Here is a 27,081-nt window from a genome sequence, read left to right as displayed (position 1 = left end):
GAAAGGTATGGCACGGAGGGTGGACGGTGAGAAGCCCTGCATGGCTGCTGAGGAAGGCAGTTTTTTGAAGGGTGACTCCCGGTTCCGCCAGTCCTCGGGGGGTTGGGAGGGGCAGGTGCAGAGGCCCGAGCGCGCGCAGCAGCAGCGACCCGGCCACCTGACTCGCTGTTTGTAAACTCAGCTCACCCAGCCACGCCCCTTCCTTCCTCTCGCCCACCCTTTTCGCGTCTATATCTGCATAATCCCGCCTTTCCCTTCTTTGATTGGTCTTCTGCATCGTCACTCCTCCGCAAGGGCCGGACTCCTGAGGGGCGGAAGGCGGGGCCTCTCTGGCGACGTAATTAGCATATTCCCGCCTCCCAGAGCCGCCTCGGGTCGAGCGTTGATTGGGCCGGCGGGGGCCGACGCGACGGCGCCGGGCGCAGCGAGTGGCGAACGCGGGCTGTCAATCGGCGGGGTGGCCGGCCGCACTTCCGCCTCGGTGTCAGTGGGTCGCGGGCCTGCGGGGCGGGGGCGGGGCAGGCAGCGGGACTCCGCGGGCGCCGGAGGGACAGCAGTCTAGGTGAGTGACCTGGTCGGGACCCCGACCCTGTGTCTCCCGGGAACCGCGCCCGGCGTCGGGCGGGCGGGCCTGGGCCTCGGGCGACAGGGAGGCCGGGCCCGGCTAGGGGGGAGCCAGAGCCTCGCGCCCCCCGCCTCTTGGCCAGGCCTCGACCCCAGCCCCGGCCCGCCCGGCTTCCCACCGCCAGCCAGCCCGCCGGCCGCGTCCTGGGTCCGAGGAAACTTGGGAGGAAAGTTGGCGGCCGGCGGCTGGGACGGTCCGCGGGCGGGGGCGGCGGGCCTGGGTCCCGGGCGGCCCCTCAGACCCCGCGTCTCCGGGCAACTGCGGCCTCGGTGCTGGACAGCCGGCCGCCGCACCCGGAAGTGGACTGGAGAGCGGGCTCGGGCGCCCTCCAGCCCCTCTCAGCGGCAGAGATGAGTCGGGGGGCGCGTTGGGCAGGGGTGGCGGGACCCCCGACTTTCCCTTGTGTCTAAGGTAGCCGGCGTCTGTGGTCAACCAGTCTGGAAGGGCACGGGATGAAGAGCCAGTGTCCCCGCTCATGGTGCAGCCCTCCCTCTCCTGCCCTCCCTCTCCTGCCCTCCTCTCCCCTGCCTCGCGACCACCTGTGGGTTTGTCTGGGCCCTGCGAGGTTTTGTGCCCATGTCCACCCCCTCCCCTGCTCTTCCTTTTGTTTTTAATTTGTCAACTTAGCAGACTGTATTTACTGCAGAGAGCTCTCCACCTAACACATATGTTAGATAAATTAGATATGTAATCTGATTTTAAAAGCTTCCTTCTCTCTGCAGTTACATTTCAGTAATCAGCAGAATAAATCTTGAGACTTAATAAGCCCAGAGCAAGACTATTGGGTAATCAGTAATCAGTCTTCCCAGGTTTTTCTGGGAGAAGCAGCCGGGTAGTGTTAGGATGTTCCTGGCACTCTTGAGTGTGAGGATCACCTCCCAGGAAGCTGGGTTCCTGTCCTTGGGGTCAGTCTAGGACAAGTTTTGGACCTCCCAGCAGCAGCAGCCTGTGCCTTAGTCCCTTTGCTGGGGTGGCCTTCGCACATTAGGAGACGTGGTCTCACTCAGTGCAGTTCAGCAGACGTCTCTGGGGTGCCCGCTGCATGCCTGGCTGTGAGCTGCAGGTGCTGTCCATCCAGTGGGGCTGGGGAGCAGCAGTGTCCTGGGACCCTGGCATTGTGGCTCCTTGTCCTGGTGGCAGAGCGAAGGCCCTTGCTGACTGTGCCCTGGGCAGTGTTTGCCCATCACTCCTGGCCTCAGTTCCTTCCTCTGTGACACATAACCATGTTCCTGGCAGGGCTGATAAGACAGCAGAAGAAACGCTTGTCTGCAGCAGTTCTGACATGTGGCAGGTGCACGGTTGTTAACTCTCTGCCCCTTGGTTGGGGACAGGAACCTTATGGACTGCACTTGCTTCTTGTCCTGCGCAGCGCCTGGCAGGGTGCTGTCGTTCAGTCCGTGGACAACCGAAATCTCCTTAGAGCTTCCTTTGTCTGTTTGCTTCACCTGTCCTTCTGTTAATAAGCTCTTACCTAAGATGACAGTAATACCTGACAAGTGTTGTCCAGGACTGCTGTAAGCACATTATATTCACTTGATTCATGTGGTTTTCACAGTAGCCTCCAAGACTCTTCCTTAGTTCCATTTTCCTGTGTCTAGTCATGAGAAAGCTGAAGAACAGAGAGGTGAAGTGTGTGTACTTAGTCGGCTCAGTCGTGTCTGACTCTTTGAAACCCCATGGACTGGCTCCTCTGTCCGTGGGGATTCTCCAGGCAGGAATACTGGAGTGAGTTGCCAGGCCCTCCTCCAGGGAATCTTCCCAACCCAAAGATTGAACCCACGTCTCTCGCGTTGCAGGTGGATTCTTTACCGTGTGAGCCACCAGGGAAGCAGAGAGGCTAAGTAAGTTACTCTGAATCACATAGGAGTAAGTTATAGAGCAGGGATTTGAACCGAGGAAGTCTGGCTCCAGGGTCCACATTCTTAAATACCTCTCTGTAGTGCCTTTTAAAAACCAACATTTTCTTTTTCAAGGTCCCTTCAGCGTTTTTCTTTGGAATGTTTAATTGCCTCATTACTGTGTGTCAGAACTTTGTTTCTTGCAGCACACATAACTGATAGATTTTCATTTGGGGTGAGCGTGAATGTTTATGAAACCATTTAATTTCTTCTGAAATAAAGTAGAAATTCTCCACTGGCTATCCAGGATTTTGCTCAAGTACCTTGCCTGCTGCCCAGTTCTGCAGTCAGTGGGGAAGCCGCTAACGTTCACTCTGTGAGAGGGCAAGTTGAGGGGACGGGGGTGACATGGATGGATATGCTGTTGGGCCCAAGCCTTGGTTTTGAATTCATTTCTGTGCGAGCTTGATGCGGTGAACTTAAGACTGTAAACCGTGCACTGAGGGCTTTCCTTTTTCATCCCAGGTGTATTCAGAGGGGTCAGGCTCTGGCCTACCATTTTCAGAAGCAGTGTCATTTCAGTGTTTAAAAAGTGCCACTTGACCTTTGTCCCACTGCATCTTATCTAGGCCCTCCAGGAAATGCTGGCAAACGAGTCTTGGATAAATACTTAAAACCAGCCTGATTTTAAAGATCTTGGTACAAATCTTGGTAAAATCTTCAGCTAATTATGAAATGTTGGAAACATTTTATTTATTCTTATACTGTCTTCAAATGATTTCTTTAGTATTCCTGTGAAAAGCCAACACCCATCTTTTCCTAGGAGTTTGGCTGTGTGGGGTATAAGGCATGCAAGGCTTGCATCTTTGAGCAAGGGCTGTGTTGCTGGTCCTCAGGTGGCTAAAGTGTTCTGTCTGAGAGGTTAGGAATCTTCCCTGACATGGCCGGAGGCTCTCGGGTTCTGGCCCCCTGGCTCTCTTTGATGGGAGGAAAGTTACTCATCTGCTCTTGCCTCAAGGGTGCTGGCCTGTGAAGTGGGCTATTGCGTAGGTTATATGTGAAAGTGTAACTGAGCGGACCTGGCACTGTAGTAGATTCTCAGTAGACTTTCTGTCGTAGACCTGAGAGCACTGAAATTGACCTCTCCCGACACTGACACAGACAGACAAATGCAACTTATCAGTGAAGGGAAGCCAGGGAAATTGTTGGTAGGTAGATCTGCAGTTCTATTGAAATGAGCTACAGTAACACTTTTAAGATATGACTATTCAGGTGGAGTTGTTTGGAAAACCCCTGGACCCAAGCAGTATCTCTCCTGGGGCTCATACCCACAGACAGAAACTTTAGTGCACTTTAAGATTGAATTGATATGGATACTGGGAGGAAGTTAGCATTTGAACATAATTGATTATTTACAAATACTTAAATTCCAAGAATCATTAGTATTTTAGGTCTTAGTTTGGGACTTTCAATGCAGTTTCTGTGCACAGTGATTAATTTGTGTCTCTGCTGCAGTGTGTACTTGTCAAAGCATTTTTGCTGATAAATCCCAGGCATTGGCATTGCAGCCATATTGCCCTCTGGCTGGAATCGTGTGTGGAATACTCAGACTGGTAGCTCCCCTTAACAAACATGTAATGAAATGGTCACTGTAACCCATCCAGGAGCTTTGTGGCTCTTATTTCCTCTTTTTTCCAAATTCAGAAAAGCACTTGGGGTCATTGGGCAGCGTTTCAAAGCATCACCATCTTTCAACTGGTAACCTGTGCGAAGAGCTGGGCAGTGGAGGTCAGCCTTCAGAAAGGACTGTGTTTAGAGACGTGGAGGTGTGGAGACCTCTCTGCCTGATGTTTGTGTGTCTCTTTCTTTGCTTTCTCATTTCATCGGTGGAGTTCTTGCAGGATTTCTTTTGATATGCAAACCCTGAGTCAATGCTGGCCCGGTTAGCCCTGCACCAGCCCGGCCTGTAGCCTGGGGGCCTAGGGGGGAGGAAGTCTGCTCACCCCTGGGCTCTGGGGTCATGGCAGGAGGAATGGTCTGTGTGGCTCTGGGTGAGGCAGACCTGTCTGACCTTGAGCTCATACCTTTATCTGAGCGGTGGGCCCACCGGCCTTGACAGGTGCCTGGGAAGCATGGTTCCACGCTGGTACACAGGTTCTTGGGGGAGAGCCTGGCATGAGAAATGGTCTTGTGCGAAGTCTTCCTGAACCCAGGTTCTAGAAAAGACGACGGCAGCCATGGGGGGCAGGGGTGGGTGTGTGTTTTACTGAACAAATGAAATGCTGGTTGTGGGAAAAGATCAGCTGTGACCTAGCGCCTGTGCCACCATGCTTGGCTGAAAGGTGAGTTCCACTGTCGCCTTAAACCAGGGAAGTGTGTGCTCTGACGGCCAAAGCGGGAAGCTTTGTGGGTGAAAAGGAGCACCTCAGAGAGAGCTCCAGCAGTGACAGGTGTGAACTGGGGCCGTGACCAGGGAGGGCCAGTGCATCTTGTGCCCAGCTTGGTACCAGTTGGGCACCAGTGCCTGTGTTCTGTTAACCACGGGGCATGTTCCAGCACGTGAGGGAGGGGCTGGAGGGCCCAGGGCTGCCCTGAAGTCCGTCTTAGAGGTAGGGTGCTATGGGTTCAATGGCAGGGCTTCTTACCAGAAGAACTTGTGCAACTGTGTAAAAACTGGAGGTTCCAGGCCCAGACCTCACCTCCTCGGGCTCCTAGGCGGGAGGCCCGGGTCGTGTGTGTGCCCTACTTCTGTGACTCCAGCGGGGCTGGTGTACTTGCCAGGGGTTAGGGTCTAACTACAGGGTCCTAACGCATTTTGGATCAGGATCAGGGACCACCTCCACTCCCCACCCCTGCTGCCCCTGCTTTGAGAACTGAATGAAGAGTCTGAATCAGGTTCCTGGGGAAAAGAATGAACTCAAACAGAACTTTGCAGTTTTTCCCTTTTCATTTCTCTCTTTTTTTTCCTAGGGGTGGGGTGGTTAGAAATTTGTGGAGTTTCCTGACCTTGGTTAGTGCTCAGGAAGTGCCTGGGGTAGGCGTGACTTGGATGATGAATTTCTTAGCAGGTGAAACCGGTCAGGGGAGCGAGCAAGTGTGTCCTACTTGGGCGGGAGCTAATGGGGAAGGACCTGGAGTGGGAGAGGGAGGAGGCGAAAGGGCGAGGCTATCAGACTGGTCCCTGCCCCATGATGGATATGGCATCTGGAGCATTCCCCCACAATGTGTCCAGGCTGTGGTCCTGCTCATGAGAGATGGACCCCCTGCAGGAGGGGCACTGCCATGGCCTGATTTCTCCCGGCCCTCAGTGTGCTGCCTCCACGGTGGCTGCGGCTCTTGTGGTTTTGTGTGAACACAGCCCCGGAGGCTGTGAACGAGCTCCCTGTCCAGAGCTCTCTCACCCACACCGCCAGGCTGCGTTCACACCACTCTGTTTCACTCTGTGTTGATTCAAACAAACGCATTTGCACAGAAGAGCATCCATTCATCCTGTGCAGTCCTCGTCTGCAGTGCTGTGCGCTGGGTCATCAGTGTGTCCTCCAAGTGCCTACCAAGACGTACTGTCCTGGTGCTCACCACTGCACAGGGAGCAGTTGGATCCCAGGGGTGGGGGTGGGGGGCGCATGGGACTAGACTGAGTCTGTCGTGGACAAGTACGTGGACGGGGGTCTCAGCTGCTGCTGAGGCCCAGCAGGAAGTGTGGCTCCTGGGACCGGACTGGTTTGCCCCGTGGGGTGGAGAATGGTAAACAGTGGGTGATTAATGCAGCTGTTTACACAGCAGAGAGGTTTGCTTACCTTCCTGAGTCTGGAAACTTTCAGTTTCTTGCCTGAACCCCTAACAACCTCGGCTAGTTGTGTGCTGACTGTAAACTGCTCGCTGGCATGGACAAGATGGGAGCCTCTGGGGCTAGGCTGCTCTGGCCCCTTGCCCTGACTCCCACCCCTCAACAAAGACATTTTGAGGTCCCTGCAGCATCTTCATCTTTTGCTGAAGATCACGCCACCCTGCAGAAGGCCAGGGTTGTGGAAAGTCCACAGACAGAAAATACACACGTACTCATTTTGCCCTAAAAGAGCACCCTGATAGAGCCTCAGGCACAATTAGACTCAATCAGATTCCATCGAGTGTAAGGAACCAGTGTCCGAAAGGCCACTCTCGGTTCTTCCCTGTGGTCCCCGAGGTGCATGTGGACAGGTGCTCTGCAGATGACAGCCAGCCTTTTGAGAGGCCTTGCTGGGAGCAGAGTAGGGTGTTTACCTTATTCCACCACCAAGCGTTTCCAGCCTCAGGAGCGTGACAACCTGATCATTCTTCAGCAGGTAGCCAAGTGCACATTTCAGTGAGTTCAAGAGGTGAAAACCAGGACAGCTTTGGAAATAAGAATAAAGGGCAGGTTTGGCCTGATACTCTTCTCTGCGCTCCATCTGTGGCTGGTTGGGAAGCCTGCATGGACCAGGCCAGCTCTGCTGCTACCACCTGACTTGTGTGCAAAGGCCAAGTGGGGCCACCGGAGCTTCCTGGGTCCCCATGTTGTCCCAACCCAGTGAGGCCCTGCAGCGCTCTCTCTGGGATGGACACCACCCGCCACATTGGCCACTGGAGTGGAAGGGATTCAGCTGGGTAGCGTCACAGAGAAGTAAGCATTGGCTTCCTCTCTGCATGAGCTCAGAGTCACCTGTGGCCCTGTGGCCACTGCTCCGGACAGAGCAGGTTAGAGAGAGTACTTCTAGCACGGCACTGGTGCAAACTGAGTGCTTGTATCCATTAAGTCTTGTTCTTTTACAGAAGAAAGAAACTGGGCGCTGTGGCGTGGTGGCAGGAGGAGGATAGGTAGGAGCCGTTAGGCATCCAGGAGACAGGTGGGCTTCCTTGACAAAGTGGACATCTCAAAACTGAAACAGTCAGTGACCACAAAGGTCACTGTTCACCCACAGTGACACTGCCACAATGGAGGGGATGACACCTCGGGAGGCCCTGGGACTGGTGGTGTCCCTGGGCGTTGTTCCTTCCTCAGAGGGTGGCCGGATCAGGAGAGCCTGTGGGCACGCTTGCGCCACCCCAGAATGAGTTGACATCTCCCAGCAGTCTCGGTTCCCCTTTTCCAGATTTAATTTTCCCATCCCCATCCTTCACCTCTTCAATTCCTCCAGATACTGATGGAATCCATTATGTGCTAAACTCTGGTTTTCACACTCAGGAGAGATGGGGCTTCCACACTCTTGGTGGTCGTCCCAGCCTGTGCGCTCTGGTAACGTGGAAGTGTCTCTGTAGCATCTCTCTGGGGTCTGACAGCACAGCCTCAGGGGTGTGGCCAGGTTGGTCGCAGCCAGATGGCCCGCGGGAAGGGGAGGCCCTGGGGCAGTACTGGGACCTCTCTCTGGTCTGTTCCATCACTGGCCTGAGACTGACTGTGGCCCTCTGCACTGTGCACGGGAAAAGTTTGACCTTGACCTTGATAGCTGTGGGATGGTGAGAGACTTACGGACAGACTGGGCTCTTGCCGGCTACCGCTCCCTTGCTTCTGTCTCTGACTCATTCTTGACGGAAATCCTGTTTTTTGCATCTGATGGGTTGAGCACATGTCCTATCAGGGAAGCGTGCCCCCTGGCTGAGGCCCTGGCTGGGTCTCACCGGCAATTCCTTTGGGGTCATCTGCTCCGTGACCACCCTCGGGGTGTGAGCTCTGGGGAGCAGGAGGTGGGAGTGGGGGGTGGGACCAGGCCTTCTGGGCAGTTCTTGTGTACCCTTCTTCAATCCCCAAATCCGCTCCCCACCCCGGCTCCGGTGCTTTAGCCCCCTGGCCTCCCTTGGCTCCTTGCCTCTCCCAGCGGGAACGGGGATGGAAGGCTTTGGCTGCGTTCGTGTGAGCTGTTACAAGGAGCAGCACCCCCTGAGGCTGGAGTGTGGATGGGTTTGGGACCCTTCTCAGAGGGAGTCTCGCATGAGAATCTCTCAGTTCCCAGGGGAATTCTCCCTTTCCCGGGCAGTGCTTCAGAGCCTGGCACCCAGCGCGTGGAGCTCTGTGCACAATTGTTCATTTCTTGTTTGTCCTACTTACGAATGTATTTTTTTTCCAGTTTAGAAAGTTGCAGTAAAATACACATAGCATAAAAATTACCATCCTGACCATTTTTAAGTGTGCGGTTCAGTGGTCGTATATACAGCCATCACCACCAACCACCCCAAAGCTCTTTTCATCCTGTGAAATGGTAAAGACCCATTAAGCACCAGCTCCCCATTTCCCCTCTGCCAGCCTCTGACATCCACCTTCTTCCCGTCTCTATGAATTTGACTCCTCTACGGTCCCCGTGTAAGTGGGATCACACAGTAATTGTCTTTTCGTGTCTGGTGTATTTCACTGGTCATAATGTCCTCAAGGTTCCTCAGTGCTGTAGCATGTGGCAGGGCTTCCTTCCTTTCTAAGGCTGAATAATATTCTGTCATGTGTCTGGACCCCATTTTGCTTTTCCTTTTGTCTGTGGATGGACACTTGGGTTGCTTCCACATTTTAGCTGCTGTGAACATAGGCGTGCAAAAAATTGAAAGAATTGCTTTCAGTGCTTTTGGGTACATACCTAGAAGTGGAATTGCTGGATCATGTGGTAATTCTATTTTTAATTTTTTGAGGACCTGCTCTACTATTTGCCACAGCGGCGGTACCATTTTACATTCTTGGCAACATGCGCAAGGGTTCCTCTTTCTCCACACCCTCACCGAGACTTGTCAGTTTCTGTTGTTTCTGATGGTAGCCATCCTAAAGGGTGTGAGGTTGTGTCTCACTATAGCTTTGATTGCATTGCCCTGATGATTAGTGAGCTGAGCATCTTTTCATATGCTTATTGGCCATTGGTATGGCCACCTGATGCGAAGAACTGACTCATTTGAAAAGACCCTGATGCTGGGAAAGATTGAGGGCAGGACGAGAAGGGGACAACAGAGGATGAGATGGTTGGACGGCATCACCAACTCGATGGACATGGGTTTGGGTGGACTCTGGGAGTTGGTGATGAACAGGGAGGCCTGGCGTGCTGTGGTTCATGGGGTCGCAAAGAGTCAGACACGACTGAGCAACTGAACTGAACTGATGTGTTCTCTGGTGAGATGTCTGGTCAACTCTTGCCCATTTTTGAATCAGGTTGTTTGTTTTTTGTTATTATGTTTTAGGAGTTCTCTATATAGTCATGATATTAATCTGTTATCAGATGTATGATTTGCAAATATTTTCTCCCATCCTGGGGCTTGCCTCTATACTCTGATAGTATCTAATGCACAAATTTAAAAATTTTTTCATGAAGTCAGTTTGTCTAATTTCTCTTTGTCTCTGCCTTTGGTGCAGTTGCAGGACACCTGGGTTCAGTCCCTGGGTTGGGAAGGTCTCCTGGAGAAGGGAAAGGCTACCCACTCCAGTATATTCTGGCCTGGAGAATTCCATGAACTGTATCGTACATGGGATCGCAGAGTCGGACGTGACTGAGCCGCTTTCACTTTCACCTTGGTGTCTTATCCAATAAACCATTGCCAAATCCAAAGTTATGGAGGTTTTGCCCTATATCTTCCTCTTAAGAGTTTTTTAGTTTTAGATCTTACATTTAGGTCCTTGATCCACTTTGAGTTAATTTTTGTGTATGATATAAGATAGGGTCCAACTTCATTTATTTGCCTGTGGATATCCAGTTTCCCAGCACCGTTTGTTGAAAAGATAGTCTTTTCCTTCTTGAATGGTCTTGGCACACTTGCTTGTCAGAAGTCAATTGACTGTATATGTGAGGGTTTATTCCTGGACTCTCTTCTTTTCCATTGGTCTCTGGGCTTGTACCGCACTGTTTTAATTACTGTGGTTTTGTAGTAAGTTGTGAAATCAGGAAGTGTGGTCTTCTGGCTTTGTTCTCCTTTCTTCAGTTTGTTTTGGCTATTAAAGGTCACTTGACATTCCATATGAGTTTTAGAATGGATTCTTCTATCTCTGTAGAAAACATCCTGTTGCTTGATAGGCATTGTATTGAATCTATAGATGGATTTGAATTGTATCAACATCTTAATATTCAGTCGTCCAATCCATGAACGTGGGATATGTTTCCATTTGCTTATGTTTTTCATTTCTTTTGGCAGTGTTTTATAGTTTTCATTGTATGGTCTTTAGCCTCCTTGGTTAATTCCTAAGAACTTTATCCTTTTAGATGACATTGTAAAAAGGATTGTTTTGGGGATTCCCTTTTCAGACTGTTCACTGTAAGTGTGTAGAAATACAACTGATTCTTCTACGTCGAGTTTGTATCCTGCTACCTTGCTGAATTAATTTATCCTAATAGTTTTTTTGTATGTGTTTGTGGAATCTTTAGTGTTTTCTCTATATAAGATCACATCATCTGCAAACATAATTTCACTTCTTCTTTTCCAATTTGGATGGCTTTTCTTTCTTTTTCTTGCCTAATTATTCGGCCTAGAACTTTCAGTACTGTGGTGACTAGAACTGGTGAAAGTGGGCATCAGTGGTTTCCTGATCTTAGAGGAAAAGCTTTCAGCACTGAGTATGATATTTACTGTTGTTTTTTCCTATCTGGCCCTTATTATGTTCTCCTTCCATTGCAGTTTGTCAAGTATTTCTATCATGAAAAGGTGTTGAATTTTGCATCAGTTGGGATGATCATGTGGTTTTTCCCCCTTCATTCTATTAATGTGATATATTACATCAATTGAGTTTCACGTATTGAATCATCCTTTTGTTCCACGAGTAAATCCCATTTGGTTATGACACGTAATCCTCTTTAATATGTTGCTAAATGTGTGTCAGTGTGTTCTATCTATTAGTATGTTGAGGACTTTTGCATCTGTGTTTGTAAGGGATATTGGTTTATAGTTTTTTTTTTTGGTAGGGTCTTTACCTTATCACATAGATGGGGTTAGGAAGTGTCTATTCTTAATTTGGGAGAAAGTTTGAGAAGAATTCATGTTAGTTCTTTTTTAAATGTTTGGTAGAATTTTGAAGTTGTCAGATCCAGGTTTTTTCTTTGTTGGGAGATTTTTGATTACTGATTGGCCTGCTCAGATTTTCTGTTTGATTTAGGCTTAGTACTTTATGTGTTTCTAGGAATTTGTCGTTTCATCTAGGTTATCCAGTTTTGCAGGGTTCATAGCCCTTTCTTATAATCCTTTTGTTTCTGTGGAATGAGTAATGTCCCCATTTCAATTTATGATTTTAGTTTTTTAACTGTTCTTTTTTATTGGTCCATCTAACTGAAGATTGATCGATTTTGTTGATCTTTTCAAAGAACTGACTTCTGGTTTCACTGATTTCCTCTGTTTTCCTATTCTTATTATTTCCTTCCTTCGGCTAGCTTTGGCATTTGTTTGTTGTTCTTCTCCTTCCTTAAGTTGTGAGGTTAGGTTATTGATCTGGTATCTTATTTTTTTAGTGTAAGTGTTGGTAGCTATATAGTTTCCATTTAGCTCTACTGTCGCTGCGTTCCATAAACTTTGGTGTGTTGTGTTTTCATTTTCATTTGTTTATAAGGATTTCCTACTTTTCCCCTGTAGTTTTTTTTCTCTGATCTGTTGGTTGTTTAAGATAGTTTTTCATTTTGTTTTGGCAGTGCCAGGCAGCTTGTGGGATCTTAGTTCCCTGGCCAGAGATTGAACTCAGGCAGATTGAACTCAGGCCATTGAGAGTGAAAGCTGAGTCCTAACCACTGGGCCACCGGAGAATTCCTAAGAGGACTGTTACTTAATTTCCGAACGTTGTGAATTTTCTAGTTTTCCTTCTGTTAGTGATTTCTAATTCATTATTTTATAGTCAGAGAAGATGCTTTGTGTGATACAGATCATTTAAAATCTACTGAGACATAGTCTGCAGCCTAGCATATGGTCTGTCCTGGAGAACGTCCCACATGCACTTGAGAAGGTGTGTCCTGTTGTTGGGTGGAGTGTTCTGGATACATCTGTTAGATCTAATTGGTTGATGGTGTTGTTCAAGTCGTCTGTTTCTTATCTTCCATCTGGTTGATGCTTGCTAATGTATTTTTAAATTACTAAATAAAATTTATATTATTTTGGACAATTTAAATTCAGAATTGACATTTAACTGCAAAAGTAGCTTTAAAATTTTCAAATTATTGGTGAGCTTTTCTTTCTTTGTGAAGATTGCATCTAGGTTGCCTTGCTCATTTTTGAGCAGAGAAGTAACACACAGTTTGACTCTTTAGTGAGTCGACCTTGGAGATTAACCACCAGGTCCCTAAGCCAGCCACTTATTCCTCAGTGACTAGGTCTGTTTTTCTAAGAAAATGTAAAGATGGGTTTGTAAGGCTCGAGTGCGGGTATTCGCGTATGTGGTGGTGGACAGTCCGCATTTGGAGCCGGGTCCTGGGGGCACGGGGCAGCACTCTGGGGGCGGGCACCTTGAAGAGAGGTGAGGGGCTCTGTGGAGGGGCAGGCGCCTTGTGGGGACCTAAAAGCAGTAGGGTGCCCTGGCTGTCCCTTGGCGGGACCTGGAGGGAATGCTCACTGCGGGGCTTGAGGAGGGGCTGCGGAGGGAGAGTCCCTGGAGGCCCACAGAGACGTCCAGCAGAAGCTTACTTTCTGCGTTTTTCCCTGGACTTAGAAAAGGAAGCAGCTGATTTGGAAAAAGAAAGTCCTTTCCTGAAACCCTGTCTTCTCTGAGGCCCAACAGATACAGTGGAGTGGAGGCTTTCTGCTCTCTGCCCACCTTAGGGTCCCTCCATGAGTGTGGGCTGGGTCGGGGGCAAGGACCACCTTGGGGTCAGAGGCCACTCAGCAGGGGACTGAGTATGGAGGGTCCCACAGCCGTAAGACTTCTGAGAAGAGGTCAGGTGGGCAGCCAGACTGAGGTGGGACCAAGGATGCCATGCCCCCATGCCCCTGGGGCCCCACTCTCCCTGCCCCTGGTCCCCCCCAAACTCAGGAGAGGCCTTCCTCGGGGGCTGTCCCTCCCAGGCATGTCCTCTGTCCTGAAGGAGGTAGATCACTGCTGTCTTGGGTTGATCCCATAGTGGTGGCTGGTTTCTCCTGGCACAGTGAAGACCGTACAAGGTGTGTGGCTTTTAGGACGACACCCCCAGGCACGGCCTGGATGCTGGGTGGGATTAACTGTGCACCTGCGGGTATGTGCAGGTCTGAGGTGGCTGCGAGGCTTCTGGCCTTGACGCGTGGCGCCTCATATATGGGGCTCGGGTACCTGGTGGTAGTTGGACCACAGATCTGCATGGCAGGGTCACAGGGCTGCAGCCACGTCATGGTCCCAGCTATTTGCTCAGCTCCTGTCTTCAGTGTTTGTCCAGCCTGACATCTTACTTTAAGCCTGACCTTCATTTTAAAGACTTTCCATGCGTTTTGATTGATTTACTTTTAACATTGGGACTTTTGTTATGGGCAAGGGAGCATATAAAAAGAAAATACCACGGCTTTGAACATGCCTTCTATTATGGGAGATATTAAAGGTACAGAGAAGAAGGCAGCACAGCGCCATGGTCCCCTATGAGCCTGTCTCCACACCCAGCAGTTCACCAGCTCCTGGCGCATCTCATCCCCTTAACCACCCCGCCCTCTCCCCAAGTCATTTTGAAGAAACTCCCAGACATGCTGTCGTTCTATCCGATGTGTTTCAGCGCATAGCTCTAAAAAATAAGAGCAGTTTAAAAGATGCAGTTATGATATCTGTGCCTTTAAGTATCTTTTGGGGGTGTGAAGAAGCTAAGGTTGAACGGTTCTGTGAAGACCTACAAGACCTTTTAGAACTGACACCCAAAAAAGATGTCCTTTTCATTATAGGGGACTCGAATACAAAAGTAAGAAGTCAGGGAACACCTGGAATAACAGGCAAATTTGGCCTTGGAGTACAGAATGAAGCAGGGCAAAGGCTAATAGAGTTTTGCCAAGAGAACGCACTGGTCATAGCAAACACCCTCTTCCAACAACACAAGAGAAGACTCTACACATGGACATCACCAGATGGCCAACACCGAAATCAGATTGATTATATTCTTTGCAGCCAAAGATGGAGAAGCTCTATACAGTCAGCGAAAACAAGACTAGGAGCTGACTGTGGCTCAGGTCATGAACTCTTTATTGCCAAATTCAGACTTAAATTGAAGAAAGTGGGGAAAACCACTAGACCATTCAGGTATGACCTAAACCAAGTCCCTTATGATTACAGTGGAAGTGAGAAATAGATTTAAGGGACTAGATCTGATAGACAGAGTGCCTGATGAACTATGGACAGAGATTCGTGACATTGTACAGGAGACAGGGAGCTAGACCATCCCCAAGAAAAAGAAATGCAAAAAGTAAAATGGCTGTCTGAGAAGGCCTTACAAATAGCTGTGAAAAAAGAGAAGCATAAAGCAAAGGAGAAAAGGAAAGATATACCCATTTGAATGCAGCATTCCAAAGAATAGCAAGGAGAGATAAGAAAGCCTTCCTTGGCAATCAGTGCAAAGAAATAGAGGAAAATAATAGAATGGGAAAGACTAGAGATCTCTTCAAGAAAATTAGAGATACTAAGGGAACATTTCATGCAAAAATGGGCTCAATAAAGGACAGAAATGGTATGGACCTAACAAGCAGAAGATATTAAGAAGAGGTGGCAAGAATACACAGAAGAACTGTACAAAAAGATCTTAACAACCCAGATAATCACGATGGTGTGATCACTCACCTAGAGCCAGACATCCTGGAATGTGAAGTCAAGTGGGCTTTATAAAGCATCACTACAAACAAAGCTGGTGGAGGTGATGGGATTCCAGTTGAACTATTTCAAACCCTAAAAGATGCTGTGAAAGTGCTGCACTCGATATGCCAGCAAATTTGGAAAACTCAGCAGTGGCCACAGGACTGGAAAAGGTCAGTTTTCATTCCAATCCCAAAGAAAGGCAATGCCAAAGAATGTTCAAACTTCTGCACAACTGCACTCATCTCACATTCTAGCAAAGTAATGCTCAAAATTCTCCAACCCAGGCTTCAGCAATACGTGAACCGTGAACTTCCAGATGTTCAGACTGGTTTCAAAAAAGACAGAGGAACTAGAGATCAAATTGCCAACATCCGCTGGATCATGGAAAAAGCAAAAGAGTTCCAGAAAAACATCTATTTCTGCTTTATTGACTATGCCAAAGCCTTTGACTGTGTGGATCACAATAGACTGTGGAAAATTCTGAAAGAAATGGGAATACCAGACCACCTGACCTGCCTCTTGAGAAATCTGTATGCAGGTCAAGAAGCAACAGTTAGAACTGGACATGTAACAACAGACTGGTTCCAAATAGGAAAAGGAGTATGTCAAGGCTGTATATTGTCACCCTGCTTATTTAACTTCTATGCAGAGTACATCATGAGAAATGCTGGGCTGGAAGAAGCACAAGCTGGAATCAAGATTGCTGGGAGAAATATCAATAACCTCAGATATGCAGATGACACTACCCTTATGGCAGAAAGTGAAGAAGAACTAAAGAGCCTCTTGATGAAAGTGGAAGAGGAGAGTGAAAAAGTTGGCTTAAAGCTCAACATTCAGAAAACAAAGATCATGGCATCCGGTCCCATCACTTTATGGCAAATAGATAGGGAAATAGTGGAAACAGTGTCAGACTTTATTTTTGGGAACTCCAAAATCACTGCAGATGGTGACTGCAGCCGTGAAATTAAAAGATGCTTACTCCTTGAAAGGAAAGTTATGACCAACCTAGATAGCATATTGAAAAGCAGAGACATTACTTTGCCAACAAAGGTCCGTCTAGTCAAGGCTATTGTTTTTCCAGTAGTCATGTATGGATGTGAGAGTTGGACTGTAAAGAAAGTGGAGCGTCGAAGAATTGATGCTTTTGAACTGTGGTGTTGGAGAAGACTCTTGAGAGTCCCTTGGACTGCAAGGAGATCCAACCAGTCCATCCTCAAGGAGATTAGTCCTGGGTGTTCATTGGAAGGACTGATGTTGAAGCTGAAACGCCAGTACTTTGGCCACCTGATGTGAAGAGCTAACTCATTGGAAAAGACCCAGATTCGGGGAAAGATTGAGGGCAGGCGGACAAGGGGACGACAGAGGATAAGATGGTTGGATGGCATCACTGACTCAATGGACATGGGTTTGGGTAGACTCCGGGAGTTGGTGATGGACAGGAAGGCCTGGTGTGCTGCAGTCCGTGGGGTCGCAAAGAGTTGGACATAACTGAGCGACTAAATTGAACTGAACTGAACTAGGGGGTGTAATTAACATACAGTAAATTGCAGGTATTTATTTAGTTTTATTTTGGGCCACGCTGCACAGTTTGCAGAATCTTAGTTCCTCCAGCAGGGATCAAACCTGCACCCTCAGCCGTGTAAGCATGGAGTCGTAACCACTGGACCACTAGGAGTTCCCTAAATTGCACATATTGAAAGCGCCCAATGGGTTCTGACATCTGTCTGTACCCTTGAAACTGTCATCTCACTCGAGATAGGGCAGTGTCCCTTTACCTGCCACTGTGTGTGTGTGTGATTTATTGGTTGGAGAAGCTGGGCTTCATCCTGTGTGCTTGCCCAGGGTCTGGATGTTGCCCACCATGTCCGTTTGGTGGAGTTTGGCATGTTCCTGTCTTCTCTGTGTTCCTTAGGTTGGTAGTTAAGGTTGGAGGAGGGTCCATTGTCTTAGCAGGACCCCCGAGGAGGAGGCAGGTAGCCTAAGTGGGTCTGTGATGGCATGGCCGTGGGTGGCCAGTACTCAGACATGGGAATTCGTCAGGGTTGCACACAGAATCGACATAGCCCGGTCCTTCATGCATCAGCAGGAACGCCTCTAAAAAGTGGGACAGAGAGCCTGCACAGGAAGGCAACTCAAAGGCTTGATGCTTTCCTGCATGTCCTAGTTTTCAGAAGAATGTGTTGGCGTCCTCCATCCAGTGGTGACCATTCAATTTCTTTTTCAGCATCTCGGTGAACCCAGGGACTTAAATGTGTGAGGTGACTACTCTGGGTGTTCTCAGGGCTCACAGGAACCTGCGGTCACAGTGGAGCCTCTGCAGGTTCGTCTGAGCCTTTTGACCTGACTCAAGTAGTCTTGCCAGCTTCCTGCTGCCTCTAGAGGGACCCCAGTTCTGGGCTCAGCCATTTCTCCTCCAGGGAACCCTGGTTCCGCTTTGTGGCTTCTGGAGCCCAAGTGTGATGCTGGATATTGTAGATGGGGCCTGTCACATCAGAGAAGAGTCAGAAGTGAGCAGTAACTTCTCTTATTTGCCAAAAGGAAATCAGAACCAGCATGGATGACTGAGTGAGGCTTTGAATGGCTGTTTCCTGAAGCTGCCCGGGTGTGGTTATGCCTGCGGGTTAGGAAGGTGGGGAAGGAAAGGAAACTCTGAAAGAGCTTCCTGGGGGGGAAGGAAGGATGGAAAACCCAACCCCAGTTGGTTGTATGACATAGACGCTCACCTGTGCTCAGGATGGAGCCCGAGATGAACGCTTTGGAGGTGACACCAGGTGCCATGTGACGGCTCCAAGGACTGGGGGACCACCTGTTCCTTTGGAACTGCTCTCAGAACTGGAGGGGAGCGCTCAGTCCTGTGCCTGCCTCACACAGTGAATGAACCGTGGGTCTCTGCTGATTTTCCTAGAACATCAAACCTGTGGGGACAGTCTCTTGCCATTAATGAAACACTGTGCTTCATAAGGGAGAAGTTAATATGCATGAGTTCTAAAATATTGAGCTAAAATAATTTTGAAAAAATGTAAGTTGATTACAGTTTATGCTGAGGACAGTGAACTTACACAGCAGTCTTAATTTTCCAGAATTGAAAATTGGTTTCAGGTTGTTGTGGAATGAATGTTTTAACAGAACTTTGCATTATTTATAACCACTTGTTCCAGCTTCTGGTGAAAATACGCAGTGGCAAAGGTGTGTTGGGGCCTTGATGTGTGGACGCCTCACTTTCACTAATTGGCCTTTTGAACTGTTCACGTGACCCCAGATTAGTCATTTCAGTGGACAGTGGCTTTTAAAGTAACTTCAGATAGTGGTGCCCACTGATGGACAGAGATGTGACTGTTTCCTCTTGTGTGAGGTCATTCCTTTTACTTCTTTGCTCAGATGTAATCAAGATGAACTCAAGGATAGTGAATGGGTATTTTTAAATGTTTCTAAACAATACAACTTCCGAAAGCTAAATGCACTAAAAAAAATTTTTTTCCCCTGTAGGTCTCCAGTGCCTATTGGATTTTTACCTTAAAAAGTTCGCAGCTTGAAATTTCTTACACTGTCGATGTAGATTCAGTACAATGATTGAGTAGAGGACCCTCTGGATCAGGCGGTGGGCGCCTGGCTGCTGAAGGATGAACGGAGAGGAGGAGTTCTTCGATGCCGTCACAGGTGAGCGGAGAGGGTGCCAGTGCAGAGGCCAGATGGTGAGCACGAAGCCCTCAGACCCCAGCCTCAGACATAGCCTGGGGACATGAGGGTGGCCTGGGAGAGCCATGTAGAGGGAAGGGTGATGTGTTCCCAGGAAAAGCACTTGTCCTGGCCCAGATTTGGAGGAAAACATCCACTTCGGACCGCAGGAGATAACATGAAAGGGCAACTGTGTGTTTCAGTCTTTGAAAGGGTTGCCCTCAGGTGTAAATATTTTTATTTGGCTCCTGAATGAGATGGTCAGCATCCTTATATTGTTTATAATGATCAAAACCTTACTGTCCTGTCTTATATCTTGTTTTGCACCACTTAAAGTCTACCAGGGAATAGTAGATTATTTGCTTCCACAGCAACTCTTGCTGTGTTAAAAGTTCAGTTCTAAAAAAAAAGAAAGTTCAGTTCTGTTTCGCTTTTCAAACACCATTGTGAACACTGGTACCCAGGCTAGTGGGGTGGGTGTTCTGTGTATGTGTGAGTGACTGGGGTGGCAGGGGGTGGGGGGCAGGAGAGGCCAAGCTGGGTCAGGCCACAGTTGCTTAGAGCACCCGCTCCTCCTCCTGTCACCTCCTGAGGGGCCCCCAAACTCAAGTTCAAGATGTCCCCCCTGCCCTCCACCCACTTGTCAGCACTGGGAGCATCACTTTGCTTTTCTTGCTGAGGGTTCTTATTGGTGGAGACGGACTTCAGGGGACTCTTCCAGTCCACGGCCTGCTCTTGGATGTGGGGACATAGAAACAGCGGCTCTGAAATGTTACTGCCACCAGGTTCTTCAGTGATAATCTCCCCAGTGCTGTCAGAGGGGCCCTGCCATGGTTGGTGCCAAGAGAGTGTGGTGCCCAGCGTGATAGGAGGCTCTTGCCTGGTGGTGGTCGCTGTCCCCAGACACCTGTGCTGCCCCTGCTGGGACACCTGGAGCCCTGGAGCCCTGCCGCACGCTGCCTGCGTTCATTGCATACTTCTCCGAGGGAAGGGCTGGAGCAGTTGAGGGCCAGCAGCCTCAGGTGATCGACTTGCTCTTGTCCGAAGCCCCAGGAGGAACTGGCATTGTGCTCCCCTTCGCTGTTCTCAAAGGCTGAACCACTGAGTCATCTCCCGAGATTTCATAGCTGCTATGTTCCCAGTAGACATGTTTTCCTGGGAAGTGTGTTGTCTACTCAACCACCCGCTCATCAGTGACTGTTAGCAGCTGAATTCCACCTAGCGGCTGGTTGTCGGGGAATCACGCCCTTAGTCTGCCTGGCCCCGGCAGAGGGACCATGTCTGCAACCAAAAGAGCCCAACCTCAGTGAGGCCTTCTCACCCAGGAGCCTCCTGGAGGTGCCCTCTTACTGGGACCAGTGTGACTGGCTCTCCTGAAGGGCTTTCCCTGGAGAGGCCCTGAGCTCTGGGGGTGCCATGTGTGTGTGACTCCATCGCCGCCTCTCTGCACGGTGGGACCTTCCACAAGTCCCTGAGATGGAGGCAGTTTGGTTCACTGAACCAAACTGTCCTTTGATTCCCAAACAAGCAACAGGAAGATGAAAAGTCTGAGGTCTCCCAATGCAAGGAAATGCCCAGCAAGTTCTTCCCTGTCTTACTTTGTGACTCTATTAAAACATATTTAAACCCAGCAGTTGCTGAATGGATGACTTCAGTGGGCAATTATTCCCTCTAAGAATCAGTACCTTTCAATTTGAAAGGCTTTTAAATAAAGCACTTGAGAATATGTACAGATGAAGGGCTGTAAAAAGTCAGACCGACCTGTCGAAGATGGGTATCTCTAAGTGATCAGATTATAGATGCTTTAAGCTTGCACCTTGGCTGTATTTTCTCTTCGTGTAATAACAAGAAACGTTGTGTATTAAGTATTAAGATGATTAAGCTGTTACGGAGCATCAGCTTCACTAGAGACGAGACTTCAGGCACTTGTGAGGGAGAAGCTGCCTTGTTTTTTGGGGCCCACCCCAGGGCTGTGATCTAAACGAACTTTCTACTTAATGGTGGCCTAGATTCTTGGCCCTGAGGGATACAGGGATACCTGTGCACTCAGCAACCCTAAGCTGGGACTGTTTCAGGCTCTGTTTAGACCCACATTTATGCTGGGGATCAACAGGTGTCACTTTGGGGATGGTTAGCAAAAACTAGAGGTGACAGGCTATTTCAGAAGGTATTGATTATTTTAAATTATATCCTTTCAAATTCATTGTGTCATCGGTTTCAGTGCTACTACATGCTGGGGATCTGTCAATAGAGAAGAATGTGAAAGAAGGTATTTTTGCATTTTCTCAAGGAAGCTTATCAGTGGCAAGGTGGTTTATGTTTTGTGTGTAGCAGCAGCCACCCAGGTCTTTCACACTGGGCCCCACTTTCCACTCAGAAATGAGGGGCTGTTACGGGAGCCCACCCTGTGCTCCTCGTGGGCTCATTGCTGGGGGTCAGCAGTCAGGAGCCCCTGCTCCAGCTGGAATGGCTCACCTGGCAGCCACAGCTCCCTCCAGGCTTGTCCTGGAGCAAAAGGAAACACACTTCCCTTGTCCCTGGTCACTGGCCACTCGGAGAAAGTCTTCCCGGTGGAGAAGACCCAGGAGTCTGCCCAGGGTTGTGACCTTCCTCAGGGACTGGACGGGCCAGGAGACAGCTGCCTGTGTTTCGCATTAGTCCTCATGGGTCATTTTCCCCAAGTTTTCCGTGTACTGTGTATTCTCTGGGTTCACATCCATCATCCACAGTTTGGGTTATTGTTCATAGGTTGGCTAGGTTCTGCTGATGCGGTGGCACGATGCTTGGGCTTAGAAATACTACAGCCGATATGTTTCAGAACATGATGCAGAGTTTGACCTCAAACTTGGACAGAGGAGAAGGATGTTGTGGCCTGAGTTAGGTGTGACCACCCTGGAGGACATGAGTCATTGATGACCACGGGAGAAAACTTCTCATGCCCTGTGGCCGCCCCACGTGGAAAGGACCATGGAGCGTACAGTGTCGGTGGCAGGGTGGGGTCCTCCTTGGGGAGCCCCCGGGAGCAGTCCTCTTTCTCCACCTCCGTCTGCAGCCCTTGGCAAGTGGAATTAATTACTCTGTGTCCATTACAAACACTTTAGAGCTTCAGGTTTTCTGCTTTCAATGAGAATCCGTAGAGGTGAAGTCCTGCCACATCATCCTCTGCTTGTCTCACACAGGCTTTGACTCTGATAACTCTTCCGGGGAATTTTCAGAGGCGAATCAGAGACTCACTGGCGTGATTCATGTGGACAGCAGCAAAAGTAATGGGATCGGAAAAGTTGGGGACGGGCCTCCTCAGGAGAATGGGATTCAGAAGCACAGGTAGGTTGTCCCATGGGTACATCTTAGTGTCTCCCAGCACACTGGTACTCACTTGCCCCAGAAATGCTGCGGGTGCAAGTTGTGAGCTGAGAACATCCTGTCCAGCATCACTGGGCAGATCGAGGGCCTGTTCAGCCAGCCTCTGGGTGGGCCCTACAGATCAGTGATGGTGATCAACTTGACTCCTGTCCATAAGCTGACGGGGCAGCTGTGCCTGCTCCGGGTTGCGGGACTGAGCTCCAGGGGGCCCTGGTGTTTGCACACAGCCTGCTCTCACTGTTACCAGAACGTCCTTCTGGCTTCATGCAGATCTGCCTGCATTCTCTTTCCACACACTGACCTCTGACCCTGAGAGTTTCTGAGGGTTGTTTGGTGCAGCAAGACCACATTCTGTTCTCTCTCCACCACCACTGGGTTCTGATGGGAGCAGACTCCAGTGACACTGACCTGAGTTCACCAACAGAAGGGAGGACTCAGGTGGGACAGACAGGAAGCAGGTGAGCCCCTGGGATGGTGGCAGTGGCCTCTGTCCACCCAGGGAGCCCACCTTCACCCCAGCCTCTGCCCTGTACTGGACCCAGCGGGACCCTGAGCTGCCAGAGCACCTCCTGCCTGCTCTCACGGCCTGAGCTCAGCCATCAGCTCCCCCCATCCCCCATCCCCCGGAATCTGGCCCTAGTGCCGCATCCCCCCTTCCTCCCATATCCATCCCCCAGCCTGACTTGCTGGCCTCTGGAGACGTGTCTTGGATGCCTTCAGCTTTGCCAGCTCCTGTGTTCCGGCCTGTCCTCCTACACTGGGCCTCCTGTGGGCACCTCCTCTGCCTGCTCCTTGCCCAGATTTCACTGTTTCTGGACAGGTCCCATCCTGTGCCTCCCCCTTCTTAGAGCTCCCAGGCGGTGGTGACACAGCCCTGAGTGAGGGTGCAGCAGCCCTTCCTCTCTCCAGTGTGTTAGTTTGGGCCATGAACCGTAAAGGTCTCCTCTAAGGGTGACCCCTGTGCCTCCCTCTGGGGGCGGCCCCGCCCATGGTCAGAGTTCCCAGCCTCGTGGGGCCCTTGGCGCCCCGGCTTCTCCCTTGTTAGGGCTCCGTCTGCTCCGTGCCCCAGGCCCGGGCCTTATTCTCCCCCATCTCGTTGGCTCCTGCCGTCACTCCTGTCTGTATGCAAGGCCATCCTTGGGCTTTGCCCACCCTCCTCGTGGCCCTTCACAGCCAGGGCCTGTCATGTCATGGCCACGCAGGACCTCAGGAAAGACAAGCACAGGCTTCAGAGCAGTTTAAGAGCTGGTTTCTTTTTTCTTTTTATTTATTTATTTAGTTAGTTATTTTTACTTTATTTTACTTTACAATACTGTATTGGTTTTGCCATACATTGACATGAATCCACCACTGGTGTACATGCGTTCCCAAACATGAACCCCCCCTTCTGAGATGTTTTCTGAGTGGGACTCCTTCCTGTCTGACCTCTGTCCATGGTCCTGCAGCTGCTCCTGGCTGCTGGCGCCCGGCTGCCCTGGGGTGGGTGTGCGGCGACCTGACTCCCGAGCTCCATGGGGGAAGGTCGTCTGTGTGGCTGTGATCATTTCCCAGGAGGGCCTCCAATATTCGGCACAGAAAGCTTTCTCTGGGACTTCCACAGCAGTCTGGTCCTTTTTTCCTCCACTAGTGAGCCAGCATAGAGAAACACTAATGCTTGGAAAAAGTGAGGACTTCCCTGGTGGCTCAGACAGTCAAGTGTCTGCCTACAATGTGGGAGACCCGGGTTCAATCCCTGGGTCGGGAAGATCGCCTGGAGAAGGAAATGGCAACCCACTCCAATATTCTTGCCTGGAAAATCCCATGGACGGAGAAGCCTGGTGGGCTACAGTCCATGGGGTTGCAAAGAGTCGGAAAGGTGATGGACAGGGGCCACTGAGCAGAGCTATCCATTGTAAGTGACTCTCACATTGTTGAAACACACGTGTTGCCCTGGTTGCTCCTCCGCAGGACATCTCTGCCTGCCCCAATGTTTACCAGAAGCGACTTCAGCGTGTGGAGCATATTGAAGAAGTGCATCGGCTTGGTAAGTTCAGAGAGCCAGAGGCCTCCACCATCTTGTCCGGCGCAGATGGCTGTGACTCCAAGAAGCGGTGCTCGGAGGAGGGGCGGGTGTGGGGAGAGCCTGCTGCTGATGGAGCGGGTCCTCTCCGGCCCCTCCTAGGAGCTGTCCAAGATCACGATGCCCATAGCCTTCAATGAGCCCCTGAGTTTCCTGCAGCGGATCACAGAGTACATGGAACATGTGTACCTAATTCACAGAGCCTCCCGCCAGCCCCAGTCCCTGGAAAGGATGCAGGTGGGTGGCAAGCTCATGTCGGGGGGCACCTGGCACCGTGCTTGGTTGCATGCAGACCATAACAGTTAAGAATGTGGCTTAATCTAACTGGCCACATGGGGACAGGGACCCGGGCCCTCAGCAGTGGGACATCTGGGAGCAGGGCCAGAGCAGCTCATACTGACTTTGGGGAGCTGTCCTGCCCAGTGTCCTAGGCGTTTGCCACAGGCACATTCTCCACGGGTGTCGTCTTGGCCTCCTGTCGGTTGGGCCTGTAGGGCTGCAGGGGGTGTGGGGCTGGCAGTTGGCCCCTCTTGGGTCCTTTTAGCACCACTGTCCCATGTGAGTGTGTGCACACATGTGTGATAGACGGCCTGCAGGGCAGGCCCCAACTGGGATGGGAGATGGCAGAGTTCCTGCTTTCTGTGGCTTTGAGGAAGTGGTGGGTGATAAACAGCATTTCCCCGGAAGTTCTGTGGTTTCGCATGCGTTACCAGCGGGAGACTGAGAAGTCACCCCAAGCGCGTGTCTGGGTGCCACCCCCTCACTGGCCTGTGGTTGCTTCCAGTCTGTGGCGGCCTTTGCGGTTTCGGCTGTGGCTTCCCAGTGGGAGAGGACCGGCAAGCCCTTCAACCCGCTTCTGGGGGAGACGTATGAGCTCATCAGGTAAGTGGATGGGACCCTTGCGGTGTCTTGGGCACAGGACTCTGGTGACGGATGAGGAGGGTCCTTGTGCAGCATGGATGTCTCCAGTTGGCTGAATTGAGGGGCTCCTGTGGGTGGAAAAATTGTTCACTTTAGAGAGGTGTTGTGTTAATGGCATAACAGAACTCTCGTGAGAAACCGAGTTGAAAACCGAAGACTGCGTTAGGCTCAGGAATGGAGAGGGGATGGCCAGAATGTGTGGCTTAGGCTCAGGATCTAACCTACATGTCGTTTAGCTTAGGTTCAGGGACAGAGGGGATGGTGGGGTGTAGAGCTGCTGGGTGCTTGTGTGTGTGGGCGTGGCCTACTGTAATTTGCAGCATCTTTATAAAACAGTGGTGTATTGTGTGACTAATCTTGGATTCAAAGAACCACAGACTTCTGGCTGTAGTTCTTGGGTCCTTCTGTGCATGTGTTGTTAATGGTTGAGTCTTTCCAGTGGTGAGTAGATGATGCTGGGGTGTGGGGGTGCTAGGCGGCTGAGAACGGGCCCTTCAGACGTGTCAGAGTTTACAGTGTGTGCGGAGGTGTGCCTGTCAGCACTGCTTTCAGACCATCCGGGGAGGAGTTGTCATCTTAGTGATGCAGGCAGCCTGCACGTACATCTCTTCCCAGGTGGGGAGGCAGCATTCATGCCAGTTTCAGATTCCACCTTTTCTGGCTCGTCCTGGATGGCTCAGCAGCGGCCCCTCCGCGCACAGGGCCTGTGTGGGGGTCCTCCTGGGTTTTAGTGTGCTTTAGAGGCTGGCTGGCACTGGGTGCTGGAGGACCCCTTCTCCACATCTCATTTTCTTCGAGAAAGCCAGATGAGTTGGGAGAAAGCATGCTGTGTGCTGCCAGGGACCTTGTAAACGACAGGAGTGCAGCAGGTGGTCTGGGGCTGCGGCAAGTCACAGCAAGAGGAACCATAAGGCACAGCCCTCTCCTTTGAGAAACAGGGAAGCTGAAGCCCAGGCAGGGGAAGGCTGGCCTGAGGGTCAGTCTCAGGGGGGCACTTGTATCTGGAATTCGTGTAGATGTTCCTTAGATATTCCTCTCGAGCAAGAGCTTCCTCCCTCTGGTCAGCATACTCTGGTCCAGTATTCGAGATTCTGCCCTTATGTAGCTATTAGAGAGTTTTTGGCATTTGTGCATATTAAAAGCATCATTGAAATACCAGAAAAGAGAAATCAAAGGATAGTAGATTAAGAGTCCAGACAACGGAAAGTAAGCAGGGGGATTAAAAGCATGCAAGCCCTCCAAGGCGCTGAACGTAGCAACAGCCCAGTGTCCGTCTCTTTCAGAGCATAGTTCAGGGCTGAACTAGCCTCACAGACTCGTAGGGAACACTGACACACTCTCTACACTTGTGTCAGGCTGCAACTTCCCAGTCACGCTTCCAGTGTCTGCCGCATGCCACGCGTGTGAGACAGCCATCTTCCTGTTTGGGCAATGTAACTAAACTGGCCACTCACCAGTATCGTTTTGTCCCTAGAGCTTGCTCAAGGATAACTAAAAATAACACTTTCTGTTCTTAGACAAGTATTCATTTTGTAAATTACATACCTTGGTAGGCAACCTTTTAAAATCTAATTTTTCAACTTTCCTTCCTCTGTAATGATTGGAAATTCTGATTCCAGTTAAGTTAGTAATTATGTGGTTGAGCTTTTATAATTTTTAATGACTATAGCTGTAGGTGTATTCAGAGTTCTGGAACAATTAAAAACTGACATTTTTATTGAAAAAGAGAGTGTACTAAAAATCCTATTTCCTGGCCAGGAATATCTTGGGGCATAAGACATTTCATCACAAACATCCTGGGAGCCTTGAAAAGAGGCTTGACAGTCCTCCTCTGGGTTTACTGGGCAATGGGTGTCCCTCGAGAACTCAGGTGACAGTTTACTGTCAGGCCTCTGAGTCGCTGGTCCTAAGA

At 50.1% G+C, this 27,081-nt stretch overlaps 1 protein-coding gene across 4 annotated transcripts in view; it reads left to right on the top strand.

Moving 5' to 3' along the window:
* Window positions 1–483: 483 nt before the first annotated feature.
* Window positions 484–27,081, top strand: part of OSBPL2 (oxysterol binding protein like 2) — a 35,917-nt gene continuing 9,319 nt past the window's right edge. For 2 of the 4 annotated variants that reach the window (XM_027976975.3, XM_027976974.3), the window contains exons 1-6: window positions 484–562; window positions 18,638–18,808; window positions 22,006–22,150; window positions 24,137–24,212; window positions 24,351–24,485; window positions 25,033–25,130. In XM_027976975.3, coding sequence (XP_027832776.1) covers window positions 18,772–18,808; window positions 22,006–22,150; window positions 24,137–24,212; window positions 24,351–24,485; window positions 25,033–25,130 — 491 coding nt within the window. In that variant the 5' untranslated portion in view covers window positions 484–562; window positions 18,638–18,771. Of the gene's footprint in view, window positions 563–17,373; window positions 17,472–18,637; window positions 18,809–22,005; window positions 22,151–24,136; window positions 24,213–24,350; window positions 24,486–25,032; window positions 25,131–27,081 lie in introns of those variants that run through there. The other 2 variants (XM_060396940.1, XM_060396939.1) reach the window with 1 other exon arrangement.

The sequence above is a fragment of the Ovis aries genome, chromosome 13 (genome assembly GCF_016772045.2).
Source record: "Ovis aries strain OAR_USU_Benz2616 breed Rambouillet chromosome 13, ARS-UI_Ramb_v3.0, whole genome shotgun sequence".
NCBI classification, from domain to species: Eukaryota; Metazoa; Chordata; class Mammalia; order Artiodactyla; family Bovidae; genus Ovis; species Ovis aries.
This window is presented reverse-complemented; position numbering and strand designations above follow the sequence as displayed.